This window comes from Stegodyphus dumicola, chromosome 1 (genome assembly GCF_044657685.1).
Source record: "Stegodyphus dumicola isolate Sdum_Otavi_A_Nest chromosome 1, ASM4465768v1".
NCBI lineage: Eukaryota > Metazoa > Arthropoda > Arachnida > Araneae > Eresidae > Stegodyphus > Stegodyphus dumicola.
This window is the reverse complement of record NC_140768.1, coordinates 8,727,006-8,748,823: the sequence shown is the minus strand read 5'-3', so window position 1 is coordinate 8,748,823 and position 21,818 is coordinate 8,727,006. Positions and strand designations below refer to the sequence as shown.

Sequence of the window (21,818 nt, the reverse complement as noted above, 5' to 3'; positions counted from 1 at the left end):
CATATATTACATCACATACTGAGAAACAACACATACACAGACACACATATATATGTATGTGTGTGTTTTTCTGGGTATGTGATGTAATTCAACTTATTAAATATTGAATTTCAGTATTAAAAATCAAATCTGTGCAGTCATTATAGAATTTTTTTTATTTTAAAAAGGGGGGACAGTATTTTGAATATTTGGATTTGACATTCAAGTTCTGACCTGAACATACAGCCAGATGTGGTCCACAAATTTCATTGTGACAAAGAGGAAAGAGTTTCATCTATTATTAGCTTCGACCTTGATCACATTATTGGCGAGAACACAGTTTTGGCCAATTCTGTCTAAATTTTGATGAAGAATTCCCAATGAGATAAAAACGGAGACCTCTTATACCTCTTTCATTACCACCAACCTTTCAAAAGGGTTTTCAGCTTAGTATTTTAAATGTTTCTATGATGTAAATTCATTAAACATCCATGCCTTCTCTTGGATTCGAACTTGTCAAAATTATGGCAGCTGGCTTCCTGACAACCGTGTCAACAGGGTTTTGTACGAGTTGCATCAAAATTGAGTTTCTTTCATAGAGAAAAAGACCTTTTATGGTTAGACTCCGAGTTAATCCTATTCTTGAAAGTATTGTATGTGCATTCAAATGAAAAGGACTTTATATAATAGTTTTAGTGATGTGAGCATTGAAATAACATGTAAATGCATTCCTTTTCACATATAAGAAAAATCTTAATATTTGAAAAAGTATTTCTCGGAATTTTATACAGGTGCATGTGCTTTAAAAATTGGAACAGCTTTTCGTCGTCTTTTTTTATGGAAATACAGCTCGTTTATTATCCTTTTTAGAAATGTAATTTTTCTTCAAAAAACAAAAAATACTATAAATAAGATGTCATTATGCTGTGTGATTATGTATTATAATCTATATCTGTATTAATTAAGTCCCTTTTTATCATATCTGATTTTGATCAACAAAAGATCTATAGCAGAAGCATTAGTAAGTTGCTGGCTTTAGCTTTTTTTTTGGGGGGGGGCGTTTGTCCGTTTCCATTTTATTATCAGTCTCAGTATTATAACTGCAGTTTTTATAGTTTTCTGGGTCTATAGCACAAAAGAACTTTTTTGTTCAAATTTTGAAAGTTCGGTTTCCTCTTTTCTTTCTGAAACATTCTTGAGCAATATCTTTGTGTCCTTTCAAACATCTCTACGAATTCATTGTCAGTTGGTCTTTGACTGTTAATGTTACTCCCTGATACATATAAACCACATATTTTAATGTAATGCACTATAATAAGGGTATTAATAAGCCATCACTGATAAGAAAGATCAAAAGATAATCACTGATAAAAGAATTCGAATATTACTGGTTTTCATAGCATCCTTTCTAATATTTCTACATTTTCCAAATAATTTCTTTAAATTCACAGCCAGCTCAATTAACAGAAACCTCAGTTAAAAAAGGTTCTAGTAGGGAGTTTCCACGTCTGTATGTGGAAAGAAAAACATTAGGTATATCTGTATATAGAGTTATAAGTATGCATATAAAGTTTTGCATAGATGAAACGATTTGAATTTTTTAGCCCAGAAGTAGGATTAATTTCGTATTGGCATTTTGCGTTAAAAACTTTAAATGTCCATTTCACTTTTCAAATTGTTGCCACCAAATGTTATCAGCCTGTATTATATTTAAAAAAATTAAATAATGAAGAATCTGAATGAAAGTGTGTATGTTTCTTGCACTGAGATAATACGTAGAGCCATGAAAATTTGAATAATGTAGTCCTCCACCCGATTATGGGCATCTGGAAGCCCTAATTTGGAATTCGTTTTATTATCGATTTCATGTTTTGTACAACTTTAACGAATTTTTATTAACAAATTCAACAATTTTAAAGCGAGCAATGTATGGGGGGGGGACATTTTTATGTCCAGCGCACAAGACTGTGTATTGGAAATTCTAAAGATTTGCAATATTGCTGTTGAATTGAATTTTATGATTTAAGTGCAAAGAACATGATACTGAATAAATAAAGCTAGCACACAAAATATTTAAAAAAAGCCCCTTTGGGCATAATGTAAAATCTGAAAGCTTTTCATTTTATTATTATTTATTTTTATGCATAAACACAACATAGAAATTGAAGTTTTTGGCTAAGTAATTGAATATAAAGTTTATGTGCTTGGATCTTACTTTTTTTTTTTTTTTTTTAAATAGGCACATTGATGCTGAAGAGAAGGATGTTGCTGTAGTTGGCACTGAAGTGGATTGTGCCCTTCATTTGCCTGCACATATATTCTCAGAATTTGAGCCATATGGTACCGGTGAAGAAGCTCACATGAAGTTCATGCAGTCTTTCAACAATTTATCAAAACAGCTTCGCAGTTTACAAGGATTACCGCTGTTAATTGCATCTATGCAAGGAACATCACCAGCTTTTCGATTTTCAGAAGTATGTTAAAGTTCTTGATATAAGCCTTATTCTTGTCATTTTTAAGTATTAAAAGAATTAAGAGAGCAAAGTATTAATTTTTTCCCCTTTTTCTTTTCTTCATCATTTTAATTATTGATTTCGATTTCAATTTCAATAAAATAGCATCTGATCTAAATAATTAATGTTGTTGATTCTTGAGTATTAACTTTCGTATTATATTGCTGAATACAGTATTGAGTTGATCCTTTAAAATGTAATTTTATATGGAAATTATAATCTGATATAAATATTTAATGTTGTTGATTTATGAGTATTAACTTTCGTATTATATTGCTGAATACAGTATTGAGTTGATCCTTTAAAATGTAATTTTATATGGAAAATATAATCTGATATAAATAATTAATGTTGTTGATTCATGAGTATTAACTTTCGTATTCTATTGCTGATTTATTTATATATAACTTTCGTATTATATTATATTGCTTATTTACATTTTTTTAAAGTATTTTACCTGTCGTATATTGATAAGTACCAGGGAAAAAAACGATCTTCATCTGTGATCCACATCTCTCGCACTTCATTAAAGAAGCAATTAGTGAGGTTTTCTCCAAAAATTTAAAATAAATTTCCTCTGACGCTAGTAACAATTTATAAATAAATCTTTGATTAGGAAAGCCAGGTTGGCCAAAATAAGGTCTCAAAGGGCAATTTTTTTATTCCGATACCAATAATTCTTGTTAATTACCAATAACAACATTCATCTTCGAAACGGACATATCCATTCCATATGAAACCTGAGGAATTCAAAGAGATTAATAATAAAATTTTAAAATGGCGCGGTAATGCACAAATATTCAGTAACCAATAAGGGAGCTGATTACATTACACATAGAATTAAAACTATTTAAATAATCATTCATAATAAAATCATTTTTAAAACAAATGCAAAATTAAATTGTATTTTAATATTTAAGAGCCATAAATAATGTTTAAAACATTAGATTAAATTTATAGATATTAATAAAACCAATTACGTTTTAAGTAAGGTGACGTCATTGATTACATCATCGACAACGTAAAATTATATAAAATATTATAAACAAAATTTTTATTTCAAATAAAAATGCAAAATTTAATTGATTTTTAATATTTAAAAGCCATAAATAATATTTAAAACACGGAATTTATGCATAATAAAACACCTTATTTTTTAAATAAAATGACAACAAAGTATCGGTTACTGTTACATCAGGTTCTTCTATTTACAATAAAATTAATGTAAAATTCCTTACCTGCTGCATCTTCAGTGTTCACGACGCCAGGCTTCTAATAATCACGTTTTCAGTAAGAGTTTCTATTACTGCTAACAAGCCATCTTGTCTGTTAATTATTTATTGAAATAAGACACTAATACACACTATTTACAAGGTAGGTAATAATTATTTTAAGACAGTACATTTTAATTCTGTGTCTTTACGCTCCTCTGAGGTTCCAATCTCGACTGGTTCTCGGAACTTAATTAAAGCAAAAGTAAAAGGAAGAGATGCCCGCCACCTAGTGGCAAGAATGTGACAGTTACCGTAAATAACTTATCCAGCAATGGGTTTACCATAAGTCGTATTACTTGCCAAAAGAAAAATTACCAAAATCCGTGCAACCATCTATCAAAGTAGCACCAAAAATTACAATGAAATAAGCTATATCCCTTAATACAAATATTAATTATCCTAATAAAAAAAACTTTCCGTTGAAAAAAAAATCATGCAAAACTTTTCAATATCTTACAAATAGTGAAATAAGCAAAAAATAACATGAAAGAAACTCAAAAAACAAAAAATTCCGCACAGAATTTTACTCTGCAGAACAACTTTATAAAAAACACTAATAAAAATGTATTATATATCAAAAAAAATGGCAATGAAATATGCCAATCTCTTAAAAACAGTGACATACGATGAAATACGATGAAAAATTGTTGCCAAACCCATATTTCTAAAAGAATGAAACTATTCAAAATAATGTGATTTCATCAAAAATCTATCAACAACAGTAAGAAAGGAAAATTGTTGCCAAAATCACATTCGTAAAGATGTGAGAAGTGTACTCAGAAGCTTCATTTAAAAAATTTTTTAAAAATACAAAATATTATCATTTTTCCAAAATTCTTTTTGTGTAAGCAGTTGCAAGGATGAAAGTTTAACGTGTCCAAAAATCAAAGAAAAAAAAACTGTACATTTTTAAACATAAACTTTTTTGGAAAAAATCCCGTTGAAAAGGTGTTAAGCTCACTTTGTTAAATAAATTCGTATTTAATCAATTTATTGAAAATTTATTTTAAGTTCGTAAAATAGCTAAGTGCGTACATTTCATGACGATGTGAAAATGGAGTGCGTAGAGTAAAATCTCGCTTTCCTATAGCCCATTATGTCTCAAAATGACGCGATTTCGTCACAAAACATAAAATAAAAAAAATTCTAATTCAAATTTCGAAAAAATCGCTTAGAGGTGCACTGGCTCTTGTCTAGATGCACCTATGTACCAAATTTCATAGCCGTGGGTCTATTAGCTTACGCGCAGCGCTAACTAAAGACACACACACACAGACAGACTCTTTGCTTTATTATATGTAGAGATTATAATCTGATATAAATAATTAATGTTGTTGATTCGTGAGTATTAACTTTCATATTATATTGCTGAATACAGTTTTGAGTTGATCTTTTAAAATGTAATTTTTTATGAAGTTTTTAATAACATTTTTCAACAAATACTTTTTTATACTATAAATGTTATCTATAAAATAGACTTATGATATTCTTTAACACATTGTTTTCAAAATTTTTAACTTTTTGTCATGTGTCTGTTGTTGTCTGTGTAAAAATAAAATCCAGTGGTGGTAATGCATAGATTACAAGACTGACACACACACACACACACACACATATACATGAGGATGAATCCCTCCAGCCCAAAAAATTACAAGAGAAAGTAAAAAAGGGAACTAAGAGGCATACTTGCTGATCACTTTTCTACCTATTCACAAAATCTTTTTAGGCATTTATCTGAATGCTGAACTGGCTTGTGTTAACCTGGATTGGTAGAAATCACATCCCTGCGCATTGAGCGAGTTCTTGGCCGTTGTTTTCACATCCCTGTCTGAAGAGAACCTTCTTTCAGATAAGTGTTCCTTCAATTTTGAAAAAGGAATCAGTCTTTTGGTGCTAAATCCGAGCTGTATTGGGAGGGTGTTCTCCAGACTTTGCATTTGAACTTTTGCAACAATTCAGGAATTTAGCAAGCAGTATGGGAGGGGCCTGCATTGTTATGTAGGAGGATGACACCATCACACGGCATTTGCACGTAACAGCCAAAAGAATAAGACCTTCTTTCTGCTGCTTGTGACATCACTAGCAGGGAAACTAGTGAGCCATAACAAATCTACTGCCTACTTGTAATTATAGCATGATATTTCATGTAGTGCATCATATTTATAAAGGACTTTCAAGTATTTTATTTGGTGGTTACCGATAATCTGCTGAAGAATGATTTATACTTGCTATATACCTAACTGCACAAAAAAATTACCCAAATCCTGAAAAGTGACTTATTTCCAAAATCAGATTTTATGTGCAAGAAATGGTTATGTACGATTCATCGGCAGAATTTCAATCCATCCAAACATCCTAAGGTATATAAGATCTTTTTTAAGAAACTGTTTGCGTTATCTCTGTATAATCCCAAAGATAGGCATTATTCTATGTTTGATATTATTATACTTCTATAATATTTTTAATTCAGTAAAATCTGAAATTAATTATGTGCTAACAAATTGCATTGTAGTTAGTCATCAAAGCAAAAGCATTTATTAAAATCTATAATGAAAAATGCTAACTTGCAAATTTCTTTGCTTCTGATAAAGAACGATCTGTTTGCCATCAAATGCGATTGATAGTTTTTGTCTAAATCTATGCCCGATATAAGGTTGTTTCTTTACTAATTTTATGTTGACCATTTAATTAAATTTTAATAGTTTATTTAATAATAAGCAAGAAGAAACTGATAAATTTTTCTTGTCACAAACTTTTCAGAATATCAGGATAATACGTATATATATATCCTGGAATTGAGCTGTATAACATTTTTCAGTTCTGTAAATGTATTTCTGCTTGGAATCCTAAGACCTTTCGTTAAAAATGCATTTTCATTTTGCACAGATTATTTATAAAATTTCCGTGTGAATCTATAGTGGTAGTCAATATTGATTTGCTTTCATTCTTAATTTGGGAAAAATATTGTCTTTAATTAGACATTCAGAGTTAATCATTGATGAGAAAAAAGGAATTTCTATAAAGATAAATTTGTTTCGTCCAAAGTTTCGAAAGGATGCTTTACCTCCACAACTGCCTAACTGTCCAAAATATTTATCAAGCAAATCTTCAGTTTTTAGAGAAAGTGCGGATTAGAGCAGAAACAAAAATTGATAGGAACAGGTTTACAGTTTGCACTTGCCGCAAGTCTTACCACTAAATAATTTATGTTGGGAAAAAAATGCATTTAAAATTTTTACTGTACATAAAAGCTGAGAAACTTCCTAATACTTGGGCAGTTATTTTCAAAGATAAAGTTCTTTTTCCTTATTACCAATATCCACTTTGCACTGATTATCGAAACTTCTGTAGTATTGTAACATAAATAATAGTATAGTAAAAATCTTAACTGTAGAGTTCTTATTGGGAACTCAGAATTAAAAATAATATATATAGGCAATTTTGCAAAAAAAAAAAAAAAAAAAAAAAAAAATTTAGTACATATATTGCAACAAGATGTGAATTATTTAAAGGCAGTGAATTTATGTAATAAATCCCTGATAATAATTCATTAGCAAAAGCTTCAATAAATGTCCTAAATTTAATAATATAAAAGAAATACACTTAATTAATAGACTATTCGTGTTGATATTGGGAAGAGGGGGATTCTTAATTAGCGAAACATTCTCACTTCTAATTTATACAGCATTAACTAGGTACAGGAACATTCTTTCCTTTAACTTTTTTAGTAGTGACTTCATAATGCCATTGCCAGGGCATTGTTCTTTCGGTGGTGATGGTTCGTGCTGGATGGCTTCACATGATCTTGTCAAAGAAGCACAATAACGTTCAGCAGTAACACAGTACAAAGTCCCTGTTATATATCGCGCAAATAAAAAAGCATGGATGACAAAAGCATTGATGAGTGATTGGTTTCAAAATCATTTTATACCCGAGGCTCAGTGATATTTGAATTCGGTTGGTTTACCTGATGACTCAAAAATAGTCCTGATTGTTGACAACTGTTTGGCGCATACTTTACTTAAAGTTTTAAGGAAAGATAATGTATCTGTATTATTCTTTCCTCCAGTGGAACTTTGTAACTGAACAAGAAATTATGTCTGTTTATAGAATTAAAGAGAAAGTATTAGCACAAAAAATGAAGCAACTTAAACAACTTACATTGAAAGAAATGTTTAATAAAGTAAACAAATAAATATTAAGCTTTTTTTTTTTTTTTTTTTTGTAAATTTTGATACCCTTTAGATCATAATTGCTCTTTATTTCATAAATTACGGTTTCATATTTTTAATTGTATAATTTCTGCATGCCATCTTACCAGATTTAAATTGATGATCTATAATCCAGAAAAAACCCTAATCCGGAATAGCCGAAGTTTCGATGAGTCTGGATTACGGACTTTGTACTGTAGTATGCTAAAAGAATAACCTGCTCACCTAGCACAATGGTACAGCTATGCTCTAAGTGCTCAAACAAGATAACACCACATGAATATTAGAATATGGTTCGTATAACTTTACCAGCAGTGTAATTATAATATTTTTTTTGTTGGTGATTTTTATGTTTCCACTCCATAGTGGCTCTTTTAGTTGTGGGGATAAAATGATGAAACCCAGTTTCATTCCCAGTAACAGTGTAATCAATGAAGTGCTGGCTATCAGAATGGAATGATGAAGAAACTTGAGACTGGTCTTATTACTGGTAAATTTATGATCTTATATCACTACCCTTGCCTGGTTAATAAAACACAAGCAAAGAAGAATAAGTGATTCTTTCAGAATTCTTTGATAGTTGATTTTGTATCAGTAGCAACTCTGAAACATCTTTGGGAAAAATGCCTTTTAATATTAGCAATACCACTTTTATCTATTGTTTGCAAGAGTATTAGTATGCAAAAACTTAATTTTTATGAAATTAAATTCTTCTTCCAACTGCGGTAAATGTGATGAAACATAAGGAGAATTTATTCTCATGTAGATCATGTAGATTTTCCTTTTCTCATGTAGATCTCCCCCTTTTTTTTAAATGGTGTTTTATGGTGGTTGAAGACTTTTGATCTATACAAAAGAGAACTGTCCAGTTCCCCAAGCTCTGATGTTATCTCTGTACATGCCTCTAAGCTTATGCAAATATAGTTATTACAAATACATGTGTATTTTCAAGAAACAAATGAGATATAATTTTTTATGAAACATACAGAAAACACCTTATAAATCCATATTATAACATTAAAAAGTTTATTTTGTAATGTTAAAAAATTTGTAGCAAAAAATATATGTATCTCAAAAAGTTTGCTTGTTAAGTGGAAAAGACGATGTACATTATGTTTTTCCGCCTTTTCAAGATTCAAATCAGCATTCATCGTTTTGTTTACAGTTGACACTGAGCATTTTAATGATTTTGCAATTGTCCTTTGACTTGGCAGATTTTCTTTTAAAATTAAATATTTTAATTTTGCAACATTCAGTTTTCTCCTTGGATACATAACTGGAATTTCATATCAGCTAAATTTTGACGTTTTTTCTTTATTGCTGACAACATTATTATAGCTTTAATGTCGAAAAACCATAGCTTTCACAACATTTTTTAATAACTATATATAAATAATTTTCTTCAGAAAGAACATAAGCATAGCATTCCATCCATTTCTTCGTTAAAGCGACATTTTGCATGAAAACAAAACTGCCAGGTAGCAGACGATAATTTATGTTTTCAAAAATATAGTTGCATTTAATTCCCTCCCCCAAGCAAAGGTGTGTCCCCCCAGCAAAACTAAATCGTCTAAAAAATGTGTGAAGAACCTCTTTATTTCAGCATAGTCTGGAATATTGTGTAGAAGAATTTTCAGTGAAAGTGCCTATTATACAAAAGTATTTTAGAACAATGTTTAGATCATTGCTTGTCTTAATTCCTTAATCACTAAATATTCTTCATATTAAGCTTATTGATAATTTTATATTTCTTTTAGGTTTTCCCACCTCTCTCTGCAGAATATACCATCGAAAAGAAGATCTGTTTCATTTCTGATAATATCGTGAAACTGAAAGAAAATTCTCTTAAAGCTCCACCTTATGTTCCAGCTTTGAAAGGTCAGTTTTTGTTCTTATGTGCATGAAGAGAGTGTATCACTTTTTTCTTACTTTTATTTTTAGTCTTCAAATTTGAGCATATGATTACTCTTTAAGTTTTGAAGTAACTCTGTATCAAAAATTAGTTCAGAAGTCACAAGTCTGTCTTCTATGAAAAAAAAACTGTGATATCATTTGAAAGAATGGATGCATGTCATCAACAAATATGATCATGACAGTCAAATCAATGAAGAATATTCACTAGAAAATCTAATCATATAATATGTTTTTGGATAAAAAAAATTATATTATATTTAACATATTCCTTAAAAGCAAAATACAGATAAAATTATACAAGAGGCATGTAGTAAAAAGTGAAATGTTGTTTTGCCGAATTCAACAGTTCATTGAGAGGATATTAAAATGTCTGTAATAAGTCTGAGGCAAGAACTGTGAACGGAAATCAGAGTTCTACACCTCCTCTGAAAAAAAAAAAAAAAAAAAAAAAAAAATTATTGAATATAATCTGATAACGTAGATAAATTGTAATTTTATTGAATGCACATTGAGTAGTTTTTATTTAATTGATTTTTAAAATTGTCTTATTTAAAGTGGATTTTTCATTTCAAAAATTACGTTTCCATACACTGTTTTAATTACCTTCACTTAAAGTTAAAATAGTAGTTGCTACAATGAATTTTCACTGTAACTATTTTCAGAATTTGCAGTTTCTATTCCATGGACTAATTTTATTTCCATTTTCTATAGTGATTTTAAATGTTGCTAACCTTTTCATGTATTTATTAAAAGTTAATTATTAAAAGATAATATTAAAATTGTGCAGTGAAATGAAGGTTGTAAATTAACATTTAAATAAACTTGAAATATATGGCTATAAATGATATCGAGGAGATGTAGTAATTTATGATTCTTATAACTTTCTTACTTTGTCTGAGCCATTAAAAGAGTTTGATTACTGCTATGTTGGCTATTATGGCATCCCCCCCATAGTTCAGAAAAATTTAGACTTCAGAAATATATTTTTTGTTAGAGATGGAAGTTTACTGTTATTGAAATCAAATATGTGATAATTAATACTAATTGATAAATTTGATTATTATATGATTTTTGATTCATTTAACAATATTTTATCCCTTTGCTGTTGTAGATTGTAATACTTTTCAATTTAGTGCATTAATATAATTTAAATTATTTATTTACAAATATATTTCAATTCAGTATTATGTAAATTAATAATTGTTGAGTTGCAAGAAGCACAAAAGCTTGAATTTAAAATTAAATCAAATGTGAATTCATTTTCTTAAAGAACAAATATGTTTTACGCTATATTGCCTAAATGTTTGAAGTAAAAATAAATAAAATAAATGATATAATACAAATGTAAATTATTGCATAGCAGATGCAGAGTAAGTGGTTAAAAAAATGACAATATGGGTAAAAAGCAATAAAAATTATAAAGATTTTAAAATTTTATAATCTTTAAAAGAATAAAACTGGCAAAAAAAAACAAAAAAAAAAAAAATTTTTTTTTGCTGGTGAATTAGATTTCAGTGAGATTTTTTCAGGCTTTTGTGGTTGTAATCAAAAGATTTTTTTCTGTGTGTGTTTCTGATTTGTAAGAGTAGATATCTTACCGTCTGATGCAGTCTCTGTGGGTCCTAAATTCTGTGACCTAGTGCCACCTTACGAGCCTTGGCGCTGGTTCTGGGTTTATGCGAATAACAAATCAGCTATTCTTAATTCAAATAGCCCTAAATGTAATCTTTGGGCGTATAAGTATCATCAATAAAATCTATTTTTAGCATATGGAAAGAAATTTTTGGTAAATTTTTCCCCATCAACAATTTTTAGCGCATTTAACTTAAATCTGTAATCATCACCAAGCATAATGTCAACATAAAAGATTACCACACTTCTGTATTATTCAATTACTAACATAAATTGTTTAGGCATCGCTACATAAGTCATTACTCAATTTGGCATGTTTTGATATACATGCAGTGATGAAAGGAAAGTATAATAAATAATGATTCGCCAGGTTGGCTACAGTTCAACAGTTTGAGATGTATGCCATGCAGATACTCAGCAATGGAGCCAAATTACTGATTCTGCAAATTTATACTAAAATGATTGTTACTTCAATAACAAGGTATTTTATTTAGTGTTGAAGTGAAATTAAGAATCGGGACTCTCCAGATATTTTATTAAGTGCTGAGGGTGAAATCAAATGCGCATGCCTACGAGAAAACATTGTTGGTGTTTTTGAGGTCCGGATTTTAGATTATTCTGGACAATGGTCGTCCGGATTTCGGACTTTGTATTGTATTTGCATTAGAAATAAGATGTAAAAATTTATGTTTAATACTTGTTCTATAACAGATTTTAGTTGTCAGTGACTTTCTTTCAAAGGAAAATATATTTTTATGATTTTTATAGATTTCTTCTTAAAATTAGAACATTTCTTAAAATACTTTTTTTTTTTTTTGTAAGGAAGACTTCCATATGTAACATTAGATATTTAATTTTCAATTGTGTAATTTCATAAAATTCATTTTGTTTCAGTGATTTTAAATTTGGAAGGCAGTGGCAAGTGGCCTAGTGATGTAGATGCTCTTAAAAGGGTCAAAGCTGCATTTTATATAAAAATTGCAGAGTTAGTCAAGTCCCAGTGCTCCCTAGTTTCTGTTCCTTTTCTAACACATGTAGATATTTTCAAGGTAATATTTTTATGTAGAAAACTTTCATGAAAGTTTTTTTTAATAACATATTAAAAATGTGACTATTTTGAAATAAAAAAAAAAAGAGATCATATTTGATTTGTTAATTTTAGTATGGAAAATTGCTTAATTATTAGAAATTTATTCGTTTCTTCTTCTACATGAGTTTATCAGTAATTTCCAAGCCCTTAAAATGCTTTTAGATTAAAATTTTAATGAAGTGATGATTTGAGAGTTAACTTTATACTATACCTTTGACAATAAATTTTTTCACCTTGTTCTAGCATTGTGACCTTCAAACTTTTTGTATCCTCGTACTCAACCCCTTAGTGCATTTGATTTCAGGTAGCATAAACTGGATGTGTTCAACACTATAGTTCAGTGATTCTCAATCATTTCATAATCGCTCAAATTCTAATCTGTTTTTTGTACTCATCTATAAACAGATAATTTCTGATTGTATTCCCCATTCCTAAATGGCATCACTCGTGTCTTTTCCCCCTCATTTTTCCTTTTTGTTATGGAATATGTTGTAATCAGTTTATATATTCTTGAAATTTCATCATTCTGTCTTTCTGTTTGTGATATTTCATCACTCATTTAGTTATAGCTTAAGAATATGATAGTGTTTAAATCACTGAAAGCACTTCTAATCTAGCCATGCTGTTACTCAGATGTATGCTATTTTAACCCTTGATTTTCCTCCCCTCTTTTCTTGCAACTGTAAATTAAGATGCTAAAGCATTTTACTTCCTTGTATAAAGTAAAGGAAATACAGTCAAAAGTTGTTAATTCAGACACCCATAATCCGGAATGATCTATAATCCAGACCTCAAAGCTAAAAACTTTCTGCATTTTACTTCCTTGTATAAAGTAAAGGAAATACAGTCAAAAGTTGTTAATTCAGACACCCATAATCCGGAATGATCTATAATCCAGACCTCAAAGCTAAAAACTTTCTGCGCATGCGCCGCGTTGACACATGCGCATAAGCGTTTACGCGTGCGCGTAAGACCTTTACGACTGCGCATATGTGTGTGCGCAAGTGGAGAATACGTTTTCGTGTGCACGTTTAATGTATAACGGATGGTATAAGCTAAAATTATCTATTTCAGTTAATGTTGATGATTGTGCTGTTCCTTAATCTTCGAACTGGATATGGCTTATTACTTTTTTCAGACTGTAAGAGCAATTTTATAAAAGTAAACTTGAACTTTCGATTATGTCAAATAGAATTTCTGATGCTGGAGCTCCCAAAGGATCTACAAAACGAAAGTATGTTTCGATGTCCATCAAACAAAAAGTGGAATTGCTGCAAAAAATGGATAAAGACATAAAGAAGGTGATGGAGAGGTTAGTGAAAACGAAAAAATTTCGATTGACAAGTTAGTCGGCATTCTCGGCACAGCAATTATGGGATTTGAACAGCGGAACTTTGTAACTGAACAAGAAATTATGTCTGTTTATAGAATTAAAGAGAAAGTATTATCACATAAAACGAAGCAACTTAAACAACTTACATTGAAAGAAATGTTTAATAAAGTAAACAAATAAATATTAAGCTTTTTTTTTTGTAAATTTTGATACCCTTTAGATCATAATTGTTCTTTTTTTCATAAATTATGGTTTCATATTTTTAATTTTAGAATTTCTGCATGCCATCTTACGAGATTTAAACTGTATAATCCGGAAAAATCGATAATCCGGAATCGCCGAAGTCCCAACGAGTCCAGATTAACGACTTTTGACTGTATTATAAGTACGAAAAATTTCAGGTATGTTTCTAGGAAAATACCTACTTTGACTGCTCTCGAATTAATTTGAATGTTTTCTCTCTCTCTCTCTCTCTCTCTCCCATATCATCTGTGCATACAAACATACTAAAGGCCTCTTTTTTCCAAAAAATGGATTGTAAAATGGAATGAGAAAGGATTTTTTTCGAGACATCCACCCACATACATGGCTCGGAAAGCTCTTTTTTATTCTTATGTGTTGGTATATTGTGCATATTTTGCTTTATAAGTAGTTGAATTATGTTGTTATCTTCCTGTTAAGGGTTTTATGAATTTAGTTAATCTAGATGCAAGAGTTGTAGAATTATGAACAATTTAAAAGTCAAGTTGGGCTAGGTCTAATGTGGTGTTTACATTTGAAACTCTTAATAGCATAGTGAATTAAGTCAGTTGGTGCACCAAGCTTGGAGTCTTTTTGCCCAGTTGGACCAAAAGTTAACTTTATTAAAAAAGTTTATTTAAAAGTTACTAATTTTTTTGCACCAAAAATTTTGTTTTCTTGTGTGTTAGCTGAATTGCTTGTTTTGGTGTAAAAACTAATTTTAATTACAAAAATTGTTTTTAACTGTATTTGGTATTTTAGCTTTTTTGTATTAGCTATTTTTTAAATGAAGATGTGTTGAGTTTTTATGTATGAAGCGAATTGAAAACTGAATTGATTAAGTGAGAAGTATATCTGTAATGAAATTTGAGGAAATAAGGTTAAACGAAATGCAGCAAAAAATGTGTATAATTTAAAAGGCCATACAAGAAAATCTGATGTGCCCATTTCTGACTTTTCTCATTAGAGCTTAAGAGTTCTCATTGGGCCAACCGCTAATAAAAATACAGTAAGCATAGAAATCTTTTACTGTTCCTTCACTCAACCATAAGCATTGCTCACAATTTCTAAATAATTATCAACTTCTTATTTTATTCAATCGGTCACAGTCGTAACATAAGATGGTGATTATCTACTCTGTGTAGGAAATTTTTTGTTGTTGTTCTATTGTATTATTATTATCAACAATATTTAAACACAGAGTTGATAAAACATAGTACTTTCTGATTACCCACACCTGTTCCTAAAAAGTTACTTAATTGTTGTCAAGCTAAACATGAAAGGTAAGATACATTTTCAGAATGCTGATACACTAAAAGTTACATGAAAGAGAAAAAGAAAAAGAACAAGGGACATCCATAATATAACAGTTACCTTTTCCAAGAATCGTTATGAAATTTTTTGTGCTGTTTTCCCCTTGTTCACAGTGACTAGATTTCACTTTAAAAAAATCAAATAATTTCAGAAAATCATCATCTTGTATCCTAACAGTTTGCTTGCAATTTTTTACCTTACATTTCCATTAAATTTAATCATTTAAGAAATGCATAATCAGGGAATGTGAATTTTTGCATTCTCTACTCTTTAGTAAAATTCCATTTGTATTAGGACCATTTTTATTGCTAAAAACTGAGCTTGAAAAATACTGTTTGATTTCCAAGTTTACATATCCAAGTTTTCATATCATTTTAACTTGAGAGTTAATGTGAATTATGCATGTGCATTTGACTCCTTCTGCCATACAAACACTAATCAGAAAAATGGCTGTTGAAGTTAAAGGGTCGTGCACACATGCATATCTGGGTTGCCACAAAAATGCATTTTGACAACATAGTATGTTGCCTCATAAATACTTTTGAAGGAATGCAAATAATCAGAAAGAACCAAGATATGTTTAGAAATTGGTAAGATAAAGGCAGTAATGAGAAAAGAAAAGAAATTTGCTGAATGACAAAAGTCACAATCTGAATAATTATATTTGTGACTTAGCTTTTGATGAGCAGTCTAATCTTTTAATGATTTTAATTGTAATGACAACAAAGATAACGTAGCTGCTGATATGTTAAATATGGAATAACTAAGTCCTTCTTTTATATTGCAACTCTATTTATATGGCTCTTTTTAAAAGGTAGATAAGAGGATTTTATCTAAGTTTTAATTATTTTTGTTTTAGGAGGGCTATGTTTTTCGTTTAGAGATAGCATGCCACAAAGAGATATATTTATTGAAGCAGATTCGAATGCCAAATGGACTTCTTAAAATAAAAGAAACTAAAGAATCTCATGACTTGGAAGTGTCAACAGAAGTTCTTCCCAAATTGAACAGTGTTCTTCATGGGTAAACTTCCAGAACTTATTTTATTTCATAGATATACAGTAGACATGCATTTTGTAGTTTTCAGATGTCCATAATTTGAATTATTGGGATTATTTGTTTATTCTAAGTTAAATAAAATTAATTTTATTGTTAATTTATAAGGATATTTTAATTTTTAATTGTGTAAAAAATATGAAAGGTAGCACATATTTATTTACCATTCATTTCTATGTAGAAGCTGAGAATTTTTGGAACTTTTTCTAAAGCTAAGTTATGGGAATTGGCTTATATAGGGATCCACTAGTCTTAGCGAAAAACATGGGTACTTTTCTGTTAATCATGTGTAAGTGATAAATTGCCATTACAGCACTTGTTTATTTCTTTAGTTTATATTTGAAAAAAATTTAAATGAAATTAACTGTTTTATTTTCAAAATTGTTCGTATTGCTGATTTTTTAGTCCAAAAGGGCTTTGTACATGAAATTCGTTTTGCGTTGAATCACTACAAATGTCCGTTTCACTTTCTTGCATTATATTTGAAGAAAATAATGAAAAATCTGCATAAATGTATGTCTATTTCTTGCATTGTGATAAAACAACAGTAAATATAGCCATCAAATTTTGAATGACGTAATCATCCTATGAATATGGGCATGTGGAAGACCAAATATGAAGTTTAGAATTTGTTTTATTATCGATTTCATATTTTGTAAAACTTTAACGAATTTTTGATTAACAAACTCAACGATTTAAAAGCGAGCAATGGCAACACTCTACGGCGGCGCGGGGGGGGGGGGGACCTTTTTAACTCCAGCGGGTGTGTATCGGAAATTCTAAAGATATCCTCAATTTAAAATTATTTTGTGACATTGCTATTGAACTGAATTTTATGCTTTAAGTGCAAAGAACATGATATTTAATAAATAAAGCTAACACACAGAACATTAAAAAAAAATGTCCCTTTGGACGTAATTTAAAATCTGAAACCTTTCACATTTTTTTTAAAATTATCATTATTATTATTATTATTATTTTAGGGATTTAAAGAGTCCCCCCCCAGAATTTAATAAACTTAACAAATGACTTCGAGGTCACATTCATCACTCTGTTTTGGGTCATTTCTTTCAATGCCAGTTTTCGGTTTCTGTGATTTCCAATTTAATGAAAGCTGTTACTATCATATCAGCTCAGACTTATGCTTTATCAACCCGCAAGGCAACCTCCTGAAATGAAGCTTTTCCACATTTGTCCAAAATTTGTGAAGGACTGGAGTCTGCTTCACATTCATTCCTCTCACTGTTTTTTAAAGAAGTTTCCTTTCAGAACTATTTTTCTTTTGAAAGTTATTAAAAGAGATTAACTTCTCTCCATTGGTGGCAGAACCCAAAACACAAGTAAAAGAAGTCTTGTTAACACAGAAATAGGTTTTTCACCAGTTGAATGAATAATTCTGCTCGGAGGACAGTCAAAAGTAACGGGCACTTAATCTGTATTAATTATTTACCTTCTGTTCAAATGTTGTTCTTTAATTTTCCTAAATGTGTAATCCAAAAGAGTTATCTTCCCCCTTCCCCAAGAAGCTTCTCTCCCAGTATCGTTTTAGTCCTGATAGATAATTTTTTCGGTTTCATGATGATGAAACACCAATAAAGTACTCTAATAAAGATTTAATGCCTGTTTGTTGAGCAATTACTTTTGCTTTTAGGTGAAATTTAACTGTTGACACGGATAATCCCTTTTTGTATCTGCCCTATTGTGCATTTTTCTAAATTGACTTCCAAAACATGCCAGGCTATGATACCAGAACTACAAGATATTTTAATTCTTATTCATTTTCTATAATTCTTGTTTGAACTTGCATATCTTGCTTTTAAAAGCAGCCAAGTAACTTTTTCTTCGATTAGACCCATATACTTTTTCATAATCAATTAGATAATAATAATTATAAATTTTAAAAATTGAACAAGCCTGAACGATAAAGTAGGCTTTACAACATGTAAGCAATAAGCAAGGCCGAAAGCAGTGAGACATGTAAAAATGAGCGTGAACTTGACAAGATAAAAGTTCCTGTGGCCGTTAAAAATATGATGGTCATCAGAAAATTCAAGCAAAAGGATAGAGTTCAACAGAAAGTGCATGCATTACTGTGCCTTTGCATTAGCGCACCTCAAGTTTAGGCAAGTTTCATGTGAGTTCGAATTTGTTGCACTGATTGAGTGTTCATATCAGTGGTGCAGCAAATTCATCGCTTGTGCATAACCTATGATCTAAACAGGATTTCTTAAACTTTTTTGAGACGCGACCCCTTTTTATCACTGAGATTTTTTCGCGACCTTTTGTGGGACTCCATAAGTATTGCGTGATTCCGACACGTGCATGAATGAAACTCAATTTTCCTCCTTATACTATAATATATACTATTGCAGTTCAAGTCATTAACTTTAATTTCTAATTTTAAGACATAGAATAATGAAAATTTTAAATAAGTAACAGACGAAATGACAGCGTCACATGCAAAGCAAGGAAGATGAATGTTTTTATTATAAAAAGAATGTGTCAAAACATTTTTGTTTTTTCTTTGTCTGTATTGTCTTATCTTTATCTATTTTCAGATACATTTTTGTGAAAATATTTGGTAATTGTAAAATTATTATAATAAGTTAAAGAAATATCAAAACTGCTAAAATTTTTGCCAACCCCCTGCTGCAGGTCCTGCGACCCACAGATTAAGAAACCCTGATCTAAACTAAAAAAGTTATAAAGAAAGAGAAAGGTAAAATTCCTTCTGATATGCTGCAGACCTAAATTTTCAACTTTTAAATGCATTTAAGCCATAGCTTATCTAATAATAGACCCTTGTCCATGACTTTTATTATAAGATAAATATCTATATCTTATAATTAAAAATACTTGTTCAATTTCTGCATCAAATATACTGAGGTTCAGTTTCATAGGCATTCATTTAATAAAACATAGCACGGTGTAATCGAGTACATACTTGCCAACCTATGACACTCAAAAATCAGGAGATTTTTTTAAGAAATCAGGAGATTTTTCACAATGTTAAAAAGACTTTTTAAATGATAAAAATATAGTTTTTAATAATGAATTAACTTTAAATAGTAACTAATTCTTAAATGCAAGCAACAAAAAAATACCTTACACATAAACATTTTTATTACTTTCATCGTTTAAGGGGAAAAAAAAAGACACTTTAGTTTTCGTACAAATGTTATAAACAGTGGCAGATTTTGCTTTCTTTAAGAAAGAAACTTCATAATTTTATTCACAGCAATTACCACGTAGGCCTGTTTTCGCTAATAAAAGTTTTTCGAATGTGTCATCACTAATATTAGATCGAAATTTAGTCCTCGTTTTCGTAACACTGAGAATCCTCTCGCACTCTGCATTACTATAGGGAACTGTCAAGATGGTAACACAATTCTAGACAGTTCACTATATTTTACAGTTCCATCAGCACCTTTCACTTTTCCAATTAAACTCCACTGGGTGTCAATCCTAGCTGATTTTATAACTTCATCCAAGTTTTCTAATTGTAAACTGCTGTTATGCAGCTGTTACAATTAGAAAACTTGAATGAAGACTTGGATGGATTGTTTCAATTTTTCCTTCCTTTTAGAACTCCTTTCAAGATAATAATAAATATCAACCATGTGTTCATCCACATTTATGGGTAAAGAAGCTGCCCCTTTTTCAGCTGCTAAATTTAAGAGGTGACAGGTGCACCTCATAATCTGAATTTTCCTTTTCTTAAGATGCCTGCAACACCAGTCTTCCAAGCCTACCAATACTGGTGCATTATCGGCACCAAGTGCTAAGCAATTATCCAGAGGGCCTGCATTTTCTTTTTAAGTTTTAATAATTAGCTGTGCTATATTAAAGCCTGTCAAATGTCCTTCTAAAGTAGGAACATAAAGTAAACTGCACTCAATTTCTGAAGACTCTGGATCAAAAAAAGAAACAATTGGACACAGTTTTGAATCGGTATTATTACTTCCATCCGTAGAGAGGCAGAAAGGAGCTGTTTTAATGCTATCAATAACTGAAGATTTATTTTTCAAACCCATTTCTTTAACAATTGATCCTGTTTTGATTCTTGCACCTTGAGTATTTTTTAGCGATTTCACTATCGGGAAACATTTTTCTAAATAAAGCTGCAGCGTGATCCGATGCATTCAGTGGCAGGATGTGCTCCAGTAAAAAGGCAGAGAACAGACATTCTGCATTAATAACTTTTTGGTCCTTTGTTTCCGAAGAAAAATTTAATTTTCCGTTTTTTTTTAAAACAACTCATGTTATCCTTGTGTTTTTGCGTACGTACATGTTTGAGAACATCCGCCCTTCCACCATGCGAAATCGAAAAATCGCAACGACGGGCGGTACACATCGCAAATTTATTACATTTCTTTGAGGAAATAATGGAATGAAAGTCAACTGTGTACGATTTTTGAAACCTACACGAGTATTTCACTTTCTCGCAGACGTAGCAAAAGATGATAATTTCTAAAACTATTTCCCTAAGGCACGTGTACTCACGCAACTCTGGATTTCACTTTCTCGCAGACGTAGCAAAAGATGATAATTTCTAAAACTATTTCCCTAAGGCACGTGTACTCACACAACTCTGGACAACATGAAAAAAATAACTAAAGCACGTCCAAATAACAACTTACTTAGTCCTCATTGGCTAATATATGCCAGCTGACATGCAGTGGAGCTCGAAGCCCATTGGAGAACGACGTTTCTGGATACGTATAATGCTCTCACTCACAAAGCAGAAGCTATCTGATTAGCAAGGTTTTGTTTCAGATATAATGTAGAATAATTCAATTGCTTTCAGACATACAAAAGCACTTTGTTTTTATTCATATAACAAAGTATTAAGCCAAGTTGCATAAAAGTCGTGAGAAATTTTAAGAATAAGAAAAAGTCGGGAGAAATATATCGTAAATCGGGTTGGCGGGAGAGCGGTCGAAAAGCGGGAGTCTCCCGCTTAAATCGGGAGAGTTGGCAACTCTGCGAGTACATCATAGTGCGTAATAATTCTTTTTTAATTAACTGAAAAAAAACTTGCATTTAAAACTTTTTGTATTATCTTGCACATCTTTTACTTACTTTTAGTAGAAAATAAGAATTCATGCATTGTAGAGTTCAAAATTGAAATAAAATATTATAGGACTACATACAAATAAAAAAAAAAAAAGTCAATATTTTATGAAAGTTACTGAAAAGGTTTTATTTGAAATGTTTTATAAAATACCAACTTAATATTTTGGAAGGTCTAGGCTGCAAATT

General features: G+C 30.3%; 1 protein-coding gene across 1 annotated transcript in view; it reads left to right on the top strand.

The window, feature by feature from the left end:
• The window catches only part of Mat89Ba (nucleolar protein 6 Mat89Ba), a 121,806-nt gene that overhangs the window by 71,047 nt on the left and 28,941 nt on the right, over window positions 1-21,818 (top strand). Inside the window, exons 14-17 of the mRNA XM_085812505.1 lie at window positions 2,219-2,453; window positions 9,735-9,855; window positions 12,418-12,572; window positions 16,360-16,523. Coding sequence (XP_085668631.1) covers window positions 2,219-2,453; window positions 9,735-9,855; window positions 12,418-12,572; window positions 16,360-16,523 — 675 coding nt within the window. The remainder of the gene's footprint in view (window positions 1-2,218; window positions 2,454-9,734; window positions 9,856-12,417; window positions 12,573-16,359; window positions 16,524-21,818) is intronic.